Source organism: Leopardus geoffroyi, chromosome B3 (assembly GCF_018350155.1).
Source record: "Leopardus geoffroyi isolate Oge1 chromosome B3, O.geoffroyi_Oge1_pat1.0, whole genome shotgun sequence".
In the NCBI taxonomy this organism is placed as follows: Eukaryota; Metazoa; Chordata; class Mammalia; order Carnivora; family Felidae; genus Leopardus; species Leopardus geoffroyi.
Window position 1 is genome coordinate 138808704 of NC_059337.1, and position 15919 is coordinate 138824622.

The 15919-nt window shown below is 58.3% G+C and overlaps 1 protein-coding gene across 2 annotated transcripts in view; it reads left to right on the plus strand.

The window, feature by feature from the left end:
- The window catches only part of CB3H14orf132 (chromosome B3 C14orf132 homolog), a 58685-nt gene that overhangs the window by 14435 nt on the left and 28331 nt on the right, over positions 1-15919 (plus strand). Inside the window, exon 2 of one of the 2 annotated variants that reach the window (XM_045451989.1) lies at positions 4028-4307. The exons of the other annotated variant lie outside the window; for it this stretch is intronic. Within the exon in view, the coding sequence (XP_045307945.1) occupies positions 4290-4307 (18 nt within the window). The 5' untranslated portion in view covers positions 4028-4289. The remainder of the gene's footprint in view (positions 1-4027; positions 4308-15919) is intronic. 2 annotated transcript variants of the gene reach the window in all.

Consider the following 15919-nt stretch of genomic DNA (forward strand, 5'->3'; position numbering starts at 1 on the left):
TTGATCCTTTGGGGTCTTGAGCTTTCAAGGCTTCTCAGGTCGGACTGGGGCCGTCTTTAGTCTAAAAGTAAGTCTTTCCTGCTGCTGAGGCAGGCAGTTCTGAGGATTCTAGCCAGTGGCCTGGGAATTAGGAGGTTTTTCAAAGTGGCTGGTGGAAACAGGGACTGTCTCTGGCCTGTACGGGTGCCAGGAACGACTTCCCGTCGTGCTTCTGGGGGATTCCTGCCTCCAGAGTGTCCCTCGCACATGTGTACTCTTCAGCCGTCTGCTGTCATCTAAGGGGTCCTCCTGCAGACCCCCAGGACCCTCTCTCCGTACACCTCTCTCCCCTCCATGCTGTGCCTTGTTGTCCGTAGCTGCATTGGTCTCCCCGGACTCTCAACCCTGCCCTTCCCATCAAGGCGCCCACCGGCCGCCGTCTGGGCTCTTCCTTCCTGCCCCACAGCCTGGCACCTCTCCCCAGGCGGGAAACTGAGTCACTTGCGGGCATCACCTGGTTTGTTTCCTAACTCTCGAGGGGCCACGTTCTGCACCAGCCTGATGTCCCACGTCTTGAAAACCATTTTCGTATGTTTTGTACGTTTTCGTTGTGGCTTCGTCTGGAAGCGGAGATCCAGTCCCCTCTACTCCATCTTGGCCGGAAGCAGAATTTCCTCAAGCCGGTGTTTTTAACAGCTGTGTTTGCACCTTCCTCCTTTCCCGCACTGTGGAAAAGGGGATGTAACAGTTGAGTCCGAATCGGGCCCACTGCTCACTCCCCCGGGCCCCGGCTGCGGCACCTTGCTCGGTCTGGCACGTCTCGGAATCTTCTAGATGCCGTAAAAGGTGGGCAGTGTACGCACTGACCCTCACAGCCGAGTCTGATGCCAGGGTTAGAGAGCCAAGCCATGCACCTACAGAGCAAGTCCCTTTCCACACCGCCATTGCCTCTCGAGTTGCTTCTGGGTGCCCTGTGACCGCATGCGGGAGTCATCCAGAGGGCCAGTGTTGGGATGCGGGAGTCAGGCCTGTGTGCCGGCAGCCCGAAGCCGGGTGGGTGCCCCCAGGCCTCCACCCAGGCCCCTGCACCGTGGGGAGTCTTGCTCCCCAGGGGTATGCAGTTGGGCGGTGGGGGTGGGCACCAGACGGCCGCAGCCTCAGGCCTCCCCGGGGTGGCCGCCAACAGCCGGGCCCGCGCGTGTCCTCTCCAGACCCCGTGACGGCCCCTCATCCTTCTCAGCACGGGGCTGTGGGGGCCGGTTAGCAATGCAGTAAAACTTGGCTTCCAGCAGCTCTGGCAGGAGTGGGGGAGGAGGGGCCTGGGGGAGATGACGAATTGGTGTCCCAGGCCCCTGTGCCCCCGCCTCTCTGCCGAGCCGGGCGGCACTTGCCTGTACCCCCTGCCTCCTCTCTGAGGTCCCTCCAGCCCTGCTTCTTCCCCGTGGACATTCCGCCGGGGCCCCCTCTGTGCCTCCCAACAACCAAATCTATCAGGCAGGGTCGGCCACGCGGGCAGCGTGCCACGGAGAGGCCCCCCCTTGTGCTGTATTCGGGGGGGGGGGTGTCGAGGAGCCCGAACGAAGCTATTACCAGGCTTTGTCACCTTGGTCACCCTGGTCAACATTGTGTCAATGCACGTTGCGCCCCGAATGTCACGCTCAGGCACGCAGACAGGTGAGGCAGGAGCCTGCCCTCAGGTGGAAGGGGGGGGTGGGGGGCGGACGGCGTGGATGCATCTTGAGCACCAGGCCCTGTGCTGCACGACCGCCCTGCCACACAGCCCCTTCACACAGGGGGATAGCGGGGCTCAGAGAGCCTGTGGGTCTGGCCCAGAGTCACCCAGGTGGGAAGGGGTGAGAGCGGGCTGGGTCCGAGCCAGGGCCCAGGTACCAGCTGGATAGCAGCTGACGGATTGCAGCGCTCAAGGTGGAGGGCAGGGAGCCCTGAGCCCTGGCAGGTGTGGTTCAGGGTCACAGACCTCCGCGGCCCAGCCTGCCGTTAGCCTGTCTTCCTCCCCGGAGCCTGTGTGCGCAGAGGGCATTGTGGCTGCAGTGAGTTGTCCCAAAGCCCAGACGGGCTGGTGCCAGAGGCTGGCCGGGGGGGTCGGGGGGGGGGCCCACACAAGGCTGAAAGAGCCCGGGACGGGGCCGCAGCAGGGGAAGCTTGCTCCGGAAGTGGTCACCCCTCCTCTCCCGCCTCCTCCGCACCCCCGCAGCCCCTCTGTGTCCGTCAGAAGAGCAGAGGATCCCGGCATTCCTTGAGGGCGAGCCCTCCTGTCTCGTTTATACCCGGATCGCTGCTACCCCCCGACCCAAGGCCAGACTCGAGACAGCCAGGAATCAAGACAAGCACAAGGAAAGCTGGATAGAAAACCGCGTCTTCCACCCGCTTGCCCCGCACTGACTGCTTGAGTCCGGATCGTAGCTCCCTTTCCCCAGGGCGGGGCCACCTGTTACTGGCCACACCCAGTCCCGCCACTGCACCCCACGCCCTGTCCCTGAGCTCCCCAGGCCCCAGCACCCTCCCCTGCCCCCTGCAGGGTGATTGCCACGGTGCGGCCCAGGACGCGGGCTTTCCGGGAAACGTTGCGTGCCAGCCTGTGAACAGTCCCAGCGGTGGGAACTGAGGGTGGTCGTCCCACCACCGGAGAGGGTGAGACCTCTGCAGCCCGCAGCCGGTGGTACTTGGGTTTGAATAGAGGGCTGATCCCTCTCAAGTTCTGGGCCTCGGTATCAACGTGGTGGCTCGGAGGTAAGGCCACACCAGCTGTCCGGGTCGGCCCAGGACCGAGGGGTTTCTCGGGACGTGGGGCTTTAAGTGCTGAGACCCAGAGACTTCCTGGCAAGCCTGGGTGTTGGGGACCCTACTCACAAGTCACCTGGGGTTCCCCAGGGATCTTTGGATCCCTTGGGGACGACTGCCGTACCCTTCCAGAGCGTAGGGCACCTCACTGTGTATTCGCTAATACTCTTGCTCTTTAAAAAGGAAGGGGGATGATGGAATTAGCACCTTCCCTCTGGCCCATTCATTTCTCAAAAATTTCATATGCACCCAGTATAGGTCTGATACGGTTCTGGGCACTGGGCACACAGGGGAATATGTGCTAAAGTCCCTGCTCTCTGCGTGGGGACAGGCAATGAGCGTAGAGGTGAACACGTACACAGCTGGTTGTCAGTGATGGTTCCCAGTCCTGACCCCTCGGCACCTCCCAGGGAAGGCGGCCAAGGGCCAGGAGACCGCACAGCCCCTGCTGCCCCTCCCCCACCTCTGTGTCGCAGCAGCCACCAGGAGGGATGCCCAGGAATTAATGCCCACTCCTGTGGCTTCATCGGGAAGGCGGCAGAGGGCGAGCAGGACCCATCACCCCCCTGGCCCCGGGAGGTGACTCCCCTGGGCTGCCGGCGAAGTGCGCTTTTCTTCTGTGCCTTAGCCCTGCTGTGTCCCCGGGGACCCCCTGAAATCCCAGCCTGGGCCTGACAGCGGTTGGTGACCCCATTAGGAGAGCAGGGACCATCTCCAGGAAATAAATCCCAAGGCTCAGGGAAGTTGGTTTGCCTGACTACTCTTGGTCCCTTCTGTCTGCCACTGGCCACCCACCACCCAGAAGCCCCCCCACGGGTCTGGAGCACTGTTGTGGGAGCACACTTAGCCAGAAGCATGGCTTGCCCTGTGGCTCCCCAGTAGCCCATCTGGGGAAGAGGTGCCAAACAAAAACAAAACAAAAAAAAAGAAGAAGACGACAACGACGACAGTTCCACTGAAGTCATGAGCCTCCATGGGGAGCACTCCAGGCAAGCTGAAACTGAACCCCCCCCCCCCCGACATCAACGTCTCACAACTCATTCCTCTTTACGCATCTATCTGCCTCCCCTCTCTGTCCAGGTGACCCTCAGAGGCTGATGGGACAAGCTGTGCCTTGTTCCCCTTTGGAGCCCCAGGGCCTGGCCCATAGTAGGTGCTTAATAAAAACCCGCGGGATGGACGCAGTGAGCCCCCAAGTCAGGGAGCCTGAGGGTGAGTTCTGACTCCTGTGTTTTCATTGCTCTAGGCCCCTGGCCAGATCCCTAAGCAGATCTCACGTAATGCCAGAATCCTTCCCAGCATTCCGTAGAAAGGGTGAGTGGCCCTCTGTGTGTCTTTGGCGACGGGAAACTTACCACCTTGCAAGACAGTGACTTCTGCGGTCAGGCTGCCACTGTACGGCCGGGGACCTCACTTCTTCTCTCCAAGCCCCGGCACGCTCAACTTTGCAACAGGATGGTGGTGGTTGTGATGAGTTACGACAAACCTCGAGATTATGAGGCTTAACTATGGTAACGTGGCCCCTAGTAAGTGTCAGCAAGTGGGAATTGCTCACTGCACGCTTCCTCTCTTGAGCCGAAAGTGGTCTTCCCTTTAATTCTGCCCTTTGGTCCCAGGAAACAAGTCTGTTCCTGGTGGCACATGTAGCCTCTTCTGCGATTGCACGGGGCCAGGGAGAGCACTGAGCTGGGGAAGCCGGAGGCCCGAGTCCCAGGGTGGCCCTTCCACCTGTGACTTAGAGTAAGATACCTTCTTGGAGCCTCAGTGTCTCTGTCTGTTAAATGGGAGCAGTAACACCTAGCTCACAGCGTGGGCCGGAGAATGATACGCGATGATGGATGAAAAGGTGCGCACTGCACAAGATTGCACGAATGCCAGTAACTATTACTATGTTCGAACCGTCCTCCTGTGTCCTGCCTTGGTATCATTCCTTTTTTTTTTTTTTTCTTTTTCGGACTAAATGTACCTATTTCCATTAATTATTTTCCAAAATGAATATTCTTTCTGGAATCTTCTCCGTGTCAGGCAGTGTTCTTATAAATCAGTTTTGTTAGAAAAAGACATGATGCTCCAGAAGAATCCATCACCTCCTTGAATCTAGCCCTGATACACCCATTAATGTGGCCGTTGAGGGCCAAATCTTGCCTTCCGTGATGCTGGACCCTTGACTCCTACTGAGGAGACACATCTCTTTTCTGAGCGCTATTTAGCCACTTCTGCCTTCCAGAATGTGTACCCCTGATCTTTTTGAACCTTAGCACAGAACAGTGAGGTGTCTGAAATCGCATGTTTGCCTACTATAATTTAAAAGATGCTGGGGCGCCTGGGTGGCTCAGTCGGGTAAGCGGCCAACTTCAGCTCAGGTCACGACCTCGCGGTCTGTGGGTTCGAGCCCCACATCGGGCTCCGTGCTGGCAGCTCAGAGCCTGGAACCTGCTTCCGATTCTGTGTCTCCCTCTCTCTCTGCCCCTCCGTTGCTCTCACTCTGGCTCTCTCTCCCTCCCTCCCTCCCTCTCTCTCTCCCTCTCTCTCTCTCCCTCCCTCTCTCTCTGTCCCTCCCCTGCTTGCTCTCTATCTCTCTCTGTCTCTCAAATAATAAACATTAAAAAAAAAAAGATGCTGACAGAACACATGGGCTTCTGGATAAAGGACTTTCTCAGCCACAGCACAGCCAGCAGCGTGGGCTTCATATTCTCTCTGTGCACCTTACCGCACAAGTCCCGGTGGGGTGATGCAGGGCATCCTGGGGGGAGACCCTGGGCACACACTGTGTTTGTGGAACAGCCAAGAAACCGCATGCTTTTTTTTTTAATTTTTTAATGTTTATTTTTATTTTTGAGAGACAGCATGAGTGGGAGAGGGGCAGAGAGGGAGAGAGACCCAGAATCCGAAGCAGGCTCCAGGCTCCGAGCTGTCAGCACAGAGCCCGACGCGGGGCTCGAACTCACAAGCCGTGAGATCATGACCTGAGCCGAGGTTGGTCTCTCAACCGACTGAGCCCCCCAGGTGCCCCGAAACCCCACTCTTTTAAAGGGAGCTGCCGGCAAAGCTGTCCAGCCTTTGCTCAGAGGGAGACGTCACCGTGGTCAGGAAGCAGAGGGACCGCTATGTCTTTCTTCGGGGCGGTGTGCTGTGCAAACGCCTTTAAAAGACCGTCGGAAACAAAAGCTGTCAAGGCCTTTGCTCGGAAGGCGCGTGAGAGACCGATGGAGAATTGTCTCCTGATAATACCCATCCCTCGAACTGCAGTGCCCAGATCTGGGTTTGCATCTCCCTTGGCCACTCCTGAGCTGTGTCAGCCTGAAGCAGAAGTGCTGTAAGGGGTTCTGGAAGCTTCTTCCGGAAGCGTGCTTACTGTGCGGGTACGGAGGAGCCTAGGAGGGAAGGCACAGAGCTGCGATCGCGGGGGTTTGGAGCTCCTCCGTCCAGCGCTTGACTCTCCCCCGTGTGTCTTCAGGATCCCTCCCTGACCTGGTCCTCGGGCTCCTGCTCCTTCCCTCCTGTCCAATGGGCAGAATCTCCATCCCGGCCCAGAGCCCATCGGCCGGCGGTGAGCGCCCGCAAGCTGGGGTTGGGAAGGCACGGAGCCCGGCTCCCGCCCAGGCTTAGGGGAAGCGGGTGAGTTACTTCTGAGTCTCAGCCTCCTCGTCCAGGTCATGGAACCTGCCTCTTGGGGGTTAGGGGACAAATGAAAGGAGGGGATAAACACGGACGTTTGGAGCATCCCCCCCCCCCCCCCCCCGCACTCCCCGTGCTGAGCAGGGCCATTATGACGCCGTTCCGGAAGTCTGAGCTTCATGGGACACAGTGTGGGGCAGGACGTGGGTTTCCTACCTGGTGAGAAAGGGAACTGCTCTAGCTGCTGCCTGGAGAGAACTGATGAGGAAGGGGCCGTGTGCAGCGAGCTGGTGTTGCAAACCTTGCAGACCCGTCCACATGCTGCCACACGGGCAGTAATTTACCAGGCATCCACGTGGCAGGGCCCCTGTGCGTCTCCTGCGCAGGGAACACAGAACTGCCCCGCGTGTCCTTCCGTGGGCCGGAGCGGTGGGCGTAGCTCGGGGCCCCAGACACCTGCTGTCCGGTCTCGGCAATGCTACCCACGCGCTGTGCGACCTTGGGGCTGGGTGACAGACGTCCCCCCTGGAGGCTCCACTTAGGGACTCAGCGAAGCTGGCGGTTACGGGCCAGAGATGAAGAGTCAGACAGATTGGGTTTGAAACCTGCGTTTGAAACGGGCTGGGAGATTCGAACGTGCCCTGCATCTTCCTAGGCCTCAGTTTCCTCGTCTGCGAGGATTTCTCGATGACCTCTCGGGCCTCGTGGATCAGACCACGCTGTATGTGTGCAGGCACCTGTTGTGATGTTGCATTTCCTGTGTCCTGGTCCGCAAAACGGGGGGGGGGGGGGGGGGGGAGGTGGACCGTGGGACCTCTTGCTGCACGCGGAAATGGGAAGACCCCCGGAGACAGGGTGGGGAAACCCTGGTCCAAATTCTCTTCAGCCCCTTCCTCGTCGCGTGTGACCTGGGCAAGCCATACTACCTGTCTGTGCCCACCGCCAATGGCAGCAGCTAATCGCACCTCCTCCTGCCAGGCGTGACAAACGCACCGGTCACCATGCCTGGCCCGGGACCTGGGCCAGTGCTCAGGGTGCCTCCCGGCTCTGAGCTTGTCACCCAGTAGGGCTGCTGGCCGCAGAGATGGCTTCTCTACATGGGGTTGCAGCCAGCAGGAAGGTGACAGATCCTCAAAGTGGGCCATGCACAGGTCCCAATGGCTGGAGCTGCCTGTCGCTCTGTCCCAAACCAGGGGTCAGTCCCCAGGACACCCACTGGAGCATCTTGGGCTGATGGACCCCCCAGCTCATTGCCCCCCAGTGCCACGCAGTGTGGACTGGCCCGTGGGTGGACAGGGAAGAACGATGCCTTCTGCTAAAGGAAGATCAGCTGGGCCTCCTCCTGGCAAACGATGTCTACTGAACCCTCTGGGTGGAGCCCATTTTTTTTTAAATTTTTGTTAACGTTTATTTATTTTTGAGACAGAGAGAGACAGAGCATGAACGGGAGAGGGTCAGAGAGAGGGAGACACGGAATCTGAAACAGGCTCCAGGCTCTGAGCCGTCAGCACAGAGCCCGACGCGGGGCTCGAACTCACAGACCGCGAGATCATGACCTGAGCCGAAGTCGGCCGCTTAACCGACTGAGCCACCCAGGTGCCCCTGGAGCTCATCATTTATACTTTTGGTCAGGAAAATTCGACGCTGCTGGGGGATGTTCTGGGGGGAGGAACGTGCGGGCCTCCTCTCCCCGGATCCATCATGTCTGCAATGGGCGGACATCAAGGCTCCTTCTGTCTTGACTCATGTCACGGTGGTGGAGGAGGTGACCTCCGGGTGCCCTTGGCCCCTTGGGTCGCTCTATGGCGCCACCCGTGTTAACACCGGCTCTTTGCTGAGCGCTTTCCTGGGATCAACACAGATAAGCCTCCGCCCTCCATTTTGAGTTAGAAATTACAATTCTGCTCATTTTTCAGGTGAAGCAACTGAGGCTCGGAGAGCTGCTGTAAATGGTAGAGCTGGGATTCCAGCTGGCTGCCAGGCGCCCGTGTGCTTTTTCCCACCTCACTCCCTGCTCTGCCCTGCGGGGGACGGGTGGCTGGGTCTGAGCTCAGCCCGAGCAGGGAGCCGGAAGGACGGCAGTGACGGGCATCCCTCACATTTCCACGGCGCTTCTGGTTTGCAGGGCAAGCCTGCTCTGATGCGGGAGCGCGGGTCACCAGCTTTGCCTGCAAAAGTAGGAACCCAGGTGCAGAGAGGAAAAGCGGGTCTCCCCATGCCAGGCTGCATGCCAGCCCTTCCACAGGGTACGTGGCGGGGTGGGGGGTGGGTAAAGAAGGAGCTCCGGAGAAAGGGCAGCACCGAGGAAGGCTCAGGAAGCAGCCGGTGAGTGGCCTGGGAGGTCCCTGAGCAGGGGAGCCGGTGTCGCATCTGAAAGGTGCTTGGCGCACAGGAGGGGCAGGTGGAGGGGACCCGCACCAACGGACAGAACAGTAGGACAGATGCCAGGGCCCGTGGCTTCGGTGCCCACTGGGGATGAGCCCCTTGGGCCTGGAAAGCAGAGGGGCCGGGGGCCGGACCCCGCAACGGGAAGACTGATGCTACCACTCAGGGCCTCACGCCAAGCAAGCCCAGTCTTCCTTCCTCCGTCCGCTTAATTCGTTCGCCAGCCGTGCTCTGGGCCCCTTGCCTGGGTCCGGCTCCGCACCGGGTACTGGGAGAAGAGGCGACCAGGACAGCCCCTGCTACCGAGGGGACAGCCATTTGGTGGGAGAGCAGAGGAGCCGAGAGAACTGATGGTACTCAGAAGGCTGGGGCTGGCCTCACAGGAAGGCACTTCAGACAGCCTGCAGCGGCAGGCTCTCTGGGAGGGCTTCCTGGAGGAGGTGGTGTCTCCAGCCCTGCTGTTATGGACTTCCTGTCCTGTTGTTATGGACTTCCTGTCCTGCTGCTCTCATTCTGCACACTTGGGTCTTTGTTGTAGGCTGCGGCAGCTGTGGTGTGGCCCCAGGCTCTGGAGGGGGCCGGCTGGCGGGTCCTCGAGTCCTGAAACTCTGGGCTCCAGCCGGTGCCGGCTTCCGTCTGTTTGGGGGCATGCAGGGTTTGCCACTGGGGCATGCAGGATGGCCAGAGCACGCATGAAGTCTGGGTGCCCCTCCCACCTTCTCCCCCCCCCACCCGATGAGGCTCAGACCCCTTTATGTGTCCCCACTTCTCATCCCACCTGTAACGCACAAGACCCACTGTCTGCCTCATGCTCAGAGCCCAGGGGCCTCGTGCCCGCCACGTTCATTCCGGATGAGGCCCAGGCTCCTCCCTGAGACCCCTCCCGTGCACCTGTTCAGGTCCCTGGGGTGTCGGCCCTGGGACATTTGCCCACAGGGGACAGTTGGCTCCCCCTTTGGGCAGGGAGAGCGCACGAGGCTCAGACCACCAGTCATAGACCTGCATCCTGCGGAAGGCAGTTGGGTCCCTCCACACGGAGCCCGCGTCAGTCCTGTGTGGGACAGCGTAGGGCGCGGGGTGAGCCTGGGACAGGGCCTGCATCCGTGGTCGGAACTGGCCTCTAGAACAGATGCCCTCAGAGACCGCCCGCTCTTCTCATCTGTCCTGATGACTCACCTGCCCTTTTAATACCCGAAAATGCCTCCACTTTGGGGGGAAACGTGCCGCTGCCCGTGTCCCCTCCCCGAGCCGTGCTGCCTTTGGAGGAAGGCACAGCTGCCTTCCAATTCCTGCTGCGCCCTCTAGGCTCCTGTGCGAAGTGAGCCAGTCACTTAGCAGCTCTGGACCTGTTTTCCTGGCCTGTAAGACTGAGCCAGTGGCATTTGTCTGGAAGGGTTGAGCGGGGATTGGGAAGAGCGTTAGGGTCCCCCGTCACCCACGCTTGGGTCTGCTGACCGCCCTGTGCTTCCTCTGACCAGCCTGACTCCAGCTGGCGAAGCCTCCTGGCTCAGACCGGTCCCTTCTCCCAGAACCTCGTCTCAAATATGTTGGTTCTCTTGCCATCTTTTTTTTTTTTTTTTTTTAGCTCTTTTTTGGGTCAGCTTTGCTGGTAGGCAGCAGGGGGAGATCCAGTGTGTTGCAGTTGAAAGCTCATCTGTCAGTGACTGACTCGCAAGATAGCAAAGTAATAATCAATCGTGTGCAAGGAGGCCAAAGCCTTCGGCTGTATTCCTCGTTTTTAAGGCAATCAGCACCTTGAACCGGTTTCCCACCAGTTTGGTCAGAGGGCAGCTCACAGCCAGGGTGGTGGAGACCATCCTCCCGAAGCAAACCTAGTCCACAACCTCGGGTGACCAGATCGTTTTCCACCACAAATATTCCAAAAGGATACCAATATTCACAGAGTCAGAGTTGTAAGTCAATAGCCTGCAGGGCTGTTGAAACAAAGCATTCGCTACAACATCAAAACTGGCGGGTCTTCTCGGTAAACACAGCGAAGCTTGACCTTCTGAGGACAAGACTCAGCATCAGATTTACCTTAAACGTTCTGGTAACTGTTACATGAATACGTAATTATCTTCTTATCTGTCCGAGTGAAGGCCAGCCAAAGGCCCGTGCCCACAGCTTCGTAGTGTCTCACATCTCAAGCAAACGTGTCTGTGGGTCCTGGTTTCCTGTTTGCTTCCGGGGAGGCGTAACTTAGCATCCAGAGCCCATCTCTGAAGTGTGCAGCCTGATTCATCTACAGATGGTGTGACAGTGGTTGACATATCAGGCCTGTGTCCCAGCCATCCTGTGAAAGCCCTGCTTATACAAAGTTAGCGCCTGGCCGGAGGGTCCCCCGCATCCCAACTGCTAAGGACCGTTCACGCTGCAAACAGTACGGTTTACACGGGACACCGGCTTTCCTTCCCGGAGTCTGGAATTTGGGTAGGTGCTGGGCAGAAGGTGCCTGCGTGACCGGCCCCTGGTGAACACCCTGGTGCTGAGCAGCCTGTGGTTACACTGGGGACATGTCGTCCCAACCCGCTGTCGGGGAGCACGGGGCATCCTGTGTGACTGTTCCAGGAGGAGGCGCTCCCGAAGCAGGTGCCTGTGGGCTCCACCCACCTGCACCTTTCCCTTTTTCTGACCTTGCTTTGTGTCCTGTGCTGTAGGTGATACACCAGCCACGAACCTTGTCAGAGCGTCCTCGACATACACATACACATGTAGACGCCCCCATGACTGCCATCCAGGTCAAGAAGCAGACCATTCCCGGGGCCCCTGAAGATGCCCTCTCAGAGCCGGTGCCTCCCAAGGACTTGCTCACCCATCGCTGTCCCTGTCCCCCGATCCCTGCCAGACCTTGGGACCCATCTCCCTCACCTGCCACTCCTCTGGCACACGGCTTCTTTTGCACACAGACAGCTTACTCGCAAATGCATCTTTTGTCTCCTGGAAATAGCTGCCCCTGCCCCAGCTATGTTTTATCCACCAGAACGTTCCTTGATGACATCATTTCTACTGACCCTCTTCCCTGACCCCCCAGCACTTAACTCCCCGTTCTCACTTTTAAAAACCTTGTGAATATTGGCTTATTATAATTATGCGCATTATTAAAATGCTCCTGGGGTGGGGGGTGGTCAATAGTTAACTTTCCTGCCGAGACTTCTTAATAAGCTCTAATCCCTCACCCCATCTGAGAACATTTTAAAGCAGAACAGGATTCATCGGAACAGCTTTGTTGTTGTTTTGTTTTGTCTTTTATTTTAGAGAGAGAGCATGGGCGGGGGAGAGGGGCAAAGGGAGACAGGGAGACAGAGAGAGAGAGAGGGAGAGAATCCTAAGTAGGCTCTATGCTCATTGCAGAGCCTGACTTGGGGCTCGATCCCACAACCCTGGCATCATGACCTCAGCTGAAGTCGAGAGTCAGATGCCCAACAGACTGAGCCACCCAGGCACCCCTTCAGAGCAGTTTTTTTTATGTTTATGTATTTTGGGAGAGAGAGAGAGACACAGAGCATGAACGGGGGAAAGGCAGAGAGAGAAAGAGAGAGAGAGAATCCCACGCAGGCTCTGCTCTGGCAGCACAGAGCCTGACTTGGGACCTGAACTCAGGAACTGTGAGATCGTGACCTGAGCCCAAATCAGGAGTTGGGTGCTCAACCGACTGAGCCACCCGGGTGTCCCTTCAGACAGTTCTGAACGGGCGCTAACGTTTCAGGGTTTCCCACGTAGTCAGACGCTCAGACATGCTCTAGGGACTTACAGGTGAAACGGGAAACGCATCAGAATCTGTCCTCTCAGGCGGGATGGGGTCCCGCAACCAACAGGCTGCTGTCCTCCCCAGAGGGATCCAGATCCTCTCTCAGAGTGACGGGATCTTCCTAGTTTTAGCTGGAGGAGATACAGAAAGGACACGACTGTGTTGACCAGGGGCAACAGCAACAGAAAATCACAACCGACAAATAGAGGCTCAAAAACAATGGAACACCTTAAAACAACAATATCGTGAAATACCAATGACTCCTGTATTGATAGAATTCACTATGTTTAACTCTTTTCTTCGGTGTAGTTCACTTTCATGCAAACTCTCGAGAAACCAGTGTGTTCCTGATGATGTGTGAATGAGGCTCCCAAAACGAACAGAGCTGCGCAAAGTCCAGCTGCTTTCGTGGTTTTTATGGCATGAAATAACCTGATTAGTTCATGTTTACGTTTCTTCGCGTATAGAGAGGATTCATCTTTTTATCACTTTTTTTTATGCATTTATTTTGAGAGAAAGAGAGCAAGTGGGGGAGGGGCAAAGAGAGAAAGAGAGAGAATCCCAAGCAGGCTCTGTCCGCACTGTCCGTGTGTGGAGCCCAGTGAGGGGCTCAGAGTCATGAAGCACAAGATCATGCCCTGAGCTGAAGTCGGATGCTTAACAGACAGAGCCACCCAGATGCCCCTCTTATCACTAATTTTTGATGCAAAAGTTGAGGTCACTCCGAAGTTTCCCTGTCGGAAGCCAGGAGGGGGCTGGGGGCTCACGCTGTACTGCTCTGTCCCTTGGCCACCTCTCCCTGGCCGTAGAGGAATCGGGTAAATACTTGGCACAGAATGGGATCTCTTGATCACATTGGGTTAAACTGTATCTTTTTTACATAAACGATATCTTTTTATGTCTTTTGCTTGTAAATGACATTTGAAAGCGAGAGAAGAAAACAGACACACTTTCCGTTAGACAGGCTGGACGTCAACAGGGAGCCAGGAAGAGCGGCCATCCCAGAGTTCCGTGTTCTGGCCCTGCCCTCGCGGGCGCCTCTGGGATAGAGCCGATGGGCTGCTGGCGGCAAGATCACTCGTCTTCCGTGGTGGGGGGCCCACTGGTTGTCCACGAGGGTCCGAACCCGCTCGGTTCTGCCATGTTGCGCGAGGTACCTGCACCTGTCATAACTCTGAGTCCCTCGGTAGATCTGAAAACAGGCTCAGTCACACCTGCACTGGTTCGTTTGGGACTCTGGCTGTGCTCGCGTGTGCACACAGCTTTGCACACGTAACAGCAGTGATGTTGGTGCAGCCCGACCTTTGTTGGACGTGTGCTAAGTGCCCAATATGATGCCCGCCGTATATGCGCGAATCTCCACAACGGCCCGGTGCTGGGAGGGACTCCTATCATCCCCATTCTACAGATTAGGAAACTGAGGACGCTTGCCCAAGTCCTACAACGAGCGAGCGGCAGGAGGGACGTGAAGGTCCGTGGTTGGACCTCCCTTCTGTCACCTGCTGTGAGAAGCCCAGCGGTCAGATGTGGCGTAAATTGCAGGATATTTATTCCTTAGCAGGGTGGGGTGTTTCTTAACACACAAACATCCGTCTGCAAATCCCCATGGCACTGCTGTGGCCCGGCCAGCCCTCCTCTCCTGGACCGTCGCGGGCGCATCTGACCTGCTGGGTGCCTCGAGTCCCTTCCTGACCCAGGATCCTTTCCTTGGCCTGCCCGTGGGGGGATCAAGTCCAAGTCCCCAGGCTGACCCTCAGTCCTGCGAGCAGACCCTGGTGCCCGCCCCAGCCCGGGCCCCCAGTGCACCTTCCCAGTCCCGGCTCCAGCCTGGCAGACACACACGCGGCCCCCGACGGCACAGCCCAGACTCTACATGCTTTGTCCCTGGAATGCCCCGCTCTCCTCCTTCGGGGTCAGGTTCAGAACCCCCTCGCCCACACAGCCGGGTGCCCTGGACCCCGCGCCTGAAGGCAGGGCTCTTTCTCTGTGCTGCCCTCGAAGCTCCTCCCCCTTCCATCCGCTAGGCTGTCATCCCTGTGGACGTCAGGCGGGGCCCCGCTGGCCGGGACTTCCCAGTGACCCCGGCACAGAGCAGGGGACCGCGCGAGTTGGGGTCTGCACAGGAGGAGGAGGTCGGTGGGCGCGGGGGGCGAGGCCCAGGTCTGTGCTGGGCCCCACACTTGCCGTGGGACGTCTGGCAAGTCCTCGCCCCACGGGGCTCTGTCCCCCCCCATGGCAGAGTGGGAAGGCTAGTGGCCCTGTTTCTACAGCAAGTGCTGAGCGAGCCGAGCCAGGGGTGGTGTGCTTTGTGGGGTGTGGACGCTTTCCCGTGTCGCACAAGTTTGCTGGTCCGGTGGAGAAATGGTGCGTTGAGTGTATGTGAGCAGATGGCTTGCCTTCCTGCCGGGCACTCGGGCCTCAGTTTACCCGCAGGGCGGCGTCCTTTCTCCCTCTCTGTTTCCCACGCGCCTCCTGCCTCACCTCGGCCAGAGGCCTCTTCCCTCCCACCCACACCCACGGATCAGCCCAGCAAGATCCACAAACACGCATCCGTCCATCCGGAGAGGAGCAAACCATCACACCGAACATCAGAGGATGCGAGATGCCACCCGGGCAGGGGGTGGGCAAAGGTTCCCTGATCCCCCAGCTACCTCTAGTAGCGACGCTAAGGAATCTGGCGGCCTATCAAATAATTACCCGTCTGGTAGTTACCACGACACGTGCCACGCACTGAGTTCTCAAGGTCTCTACGTCTGTCGGCCGTGAAGCCCTTAGGGCTCCCCGGCCAGGCTGTTCTCGTTGGCCTCCGTACGGAGAAGCATAAGGCGCAGAGAGGGTGAGGGACTAGTCCACGGTCACACAGCTCCCTGGTAGCCGCGTCAGACGTGGCACTCGGGTGGCCCGGCTCCCCGTCGTCGCGCTTATCTCCACTGGCGTGATCGGGGTTCGGTGCGACGCGTTGCCAGTGGCCGTGCACAGCGTTGCCCTGCGTTACAGACCGTTAAGTTCGCTCGGGGGGGCCGCTCGCTCTTGTTCAGGTGTCGCCAAGTCTCAAACTGGCCACCAGCCAGTGCGATGGCTGGGGCTGTGCGTGGTGGACCTCCGGCCACAGCAGGAAGTATGGGCTGGGCGTGTGTGTGTTTAATTCACTGTTTTCTTTCTGGCAGAGCTCGTTGGCCGCCTATAAGCAGCAGGTGATCTGAGACGATGCCTTTGGGTGGGCAAGATTTAAGGAAAGAAACGCTTCGGCGCGATCCTCAGTGGGATGACCGTCCTAAGGCTTGGTTTTCTCCCTCGGGCACCACATCTCTCCCTAATAAGGAGTGATTTTAATCAGACTTCCCGAAGAGAAAGCCTCTGTCCATCTGCCCTGGCCCTTCAGCGTGT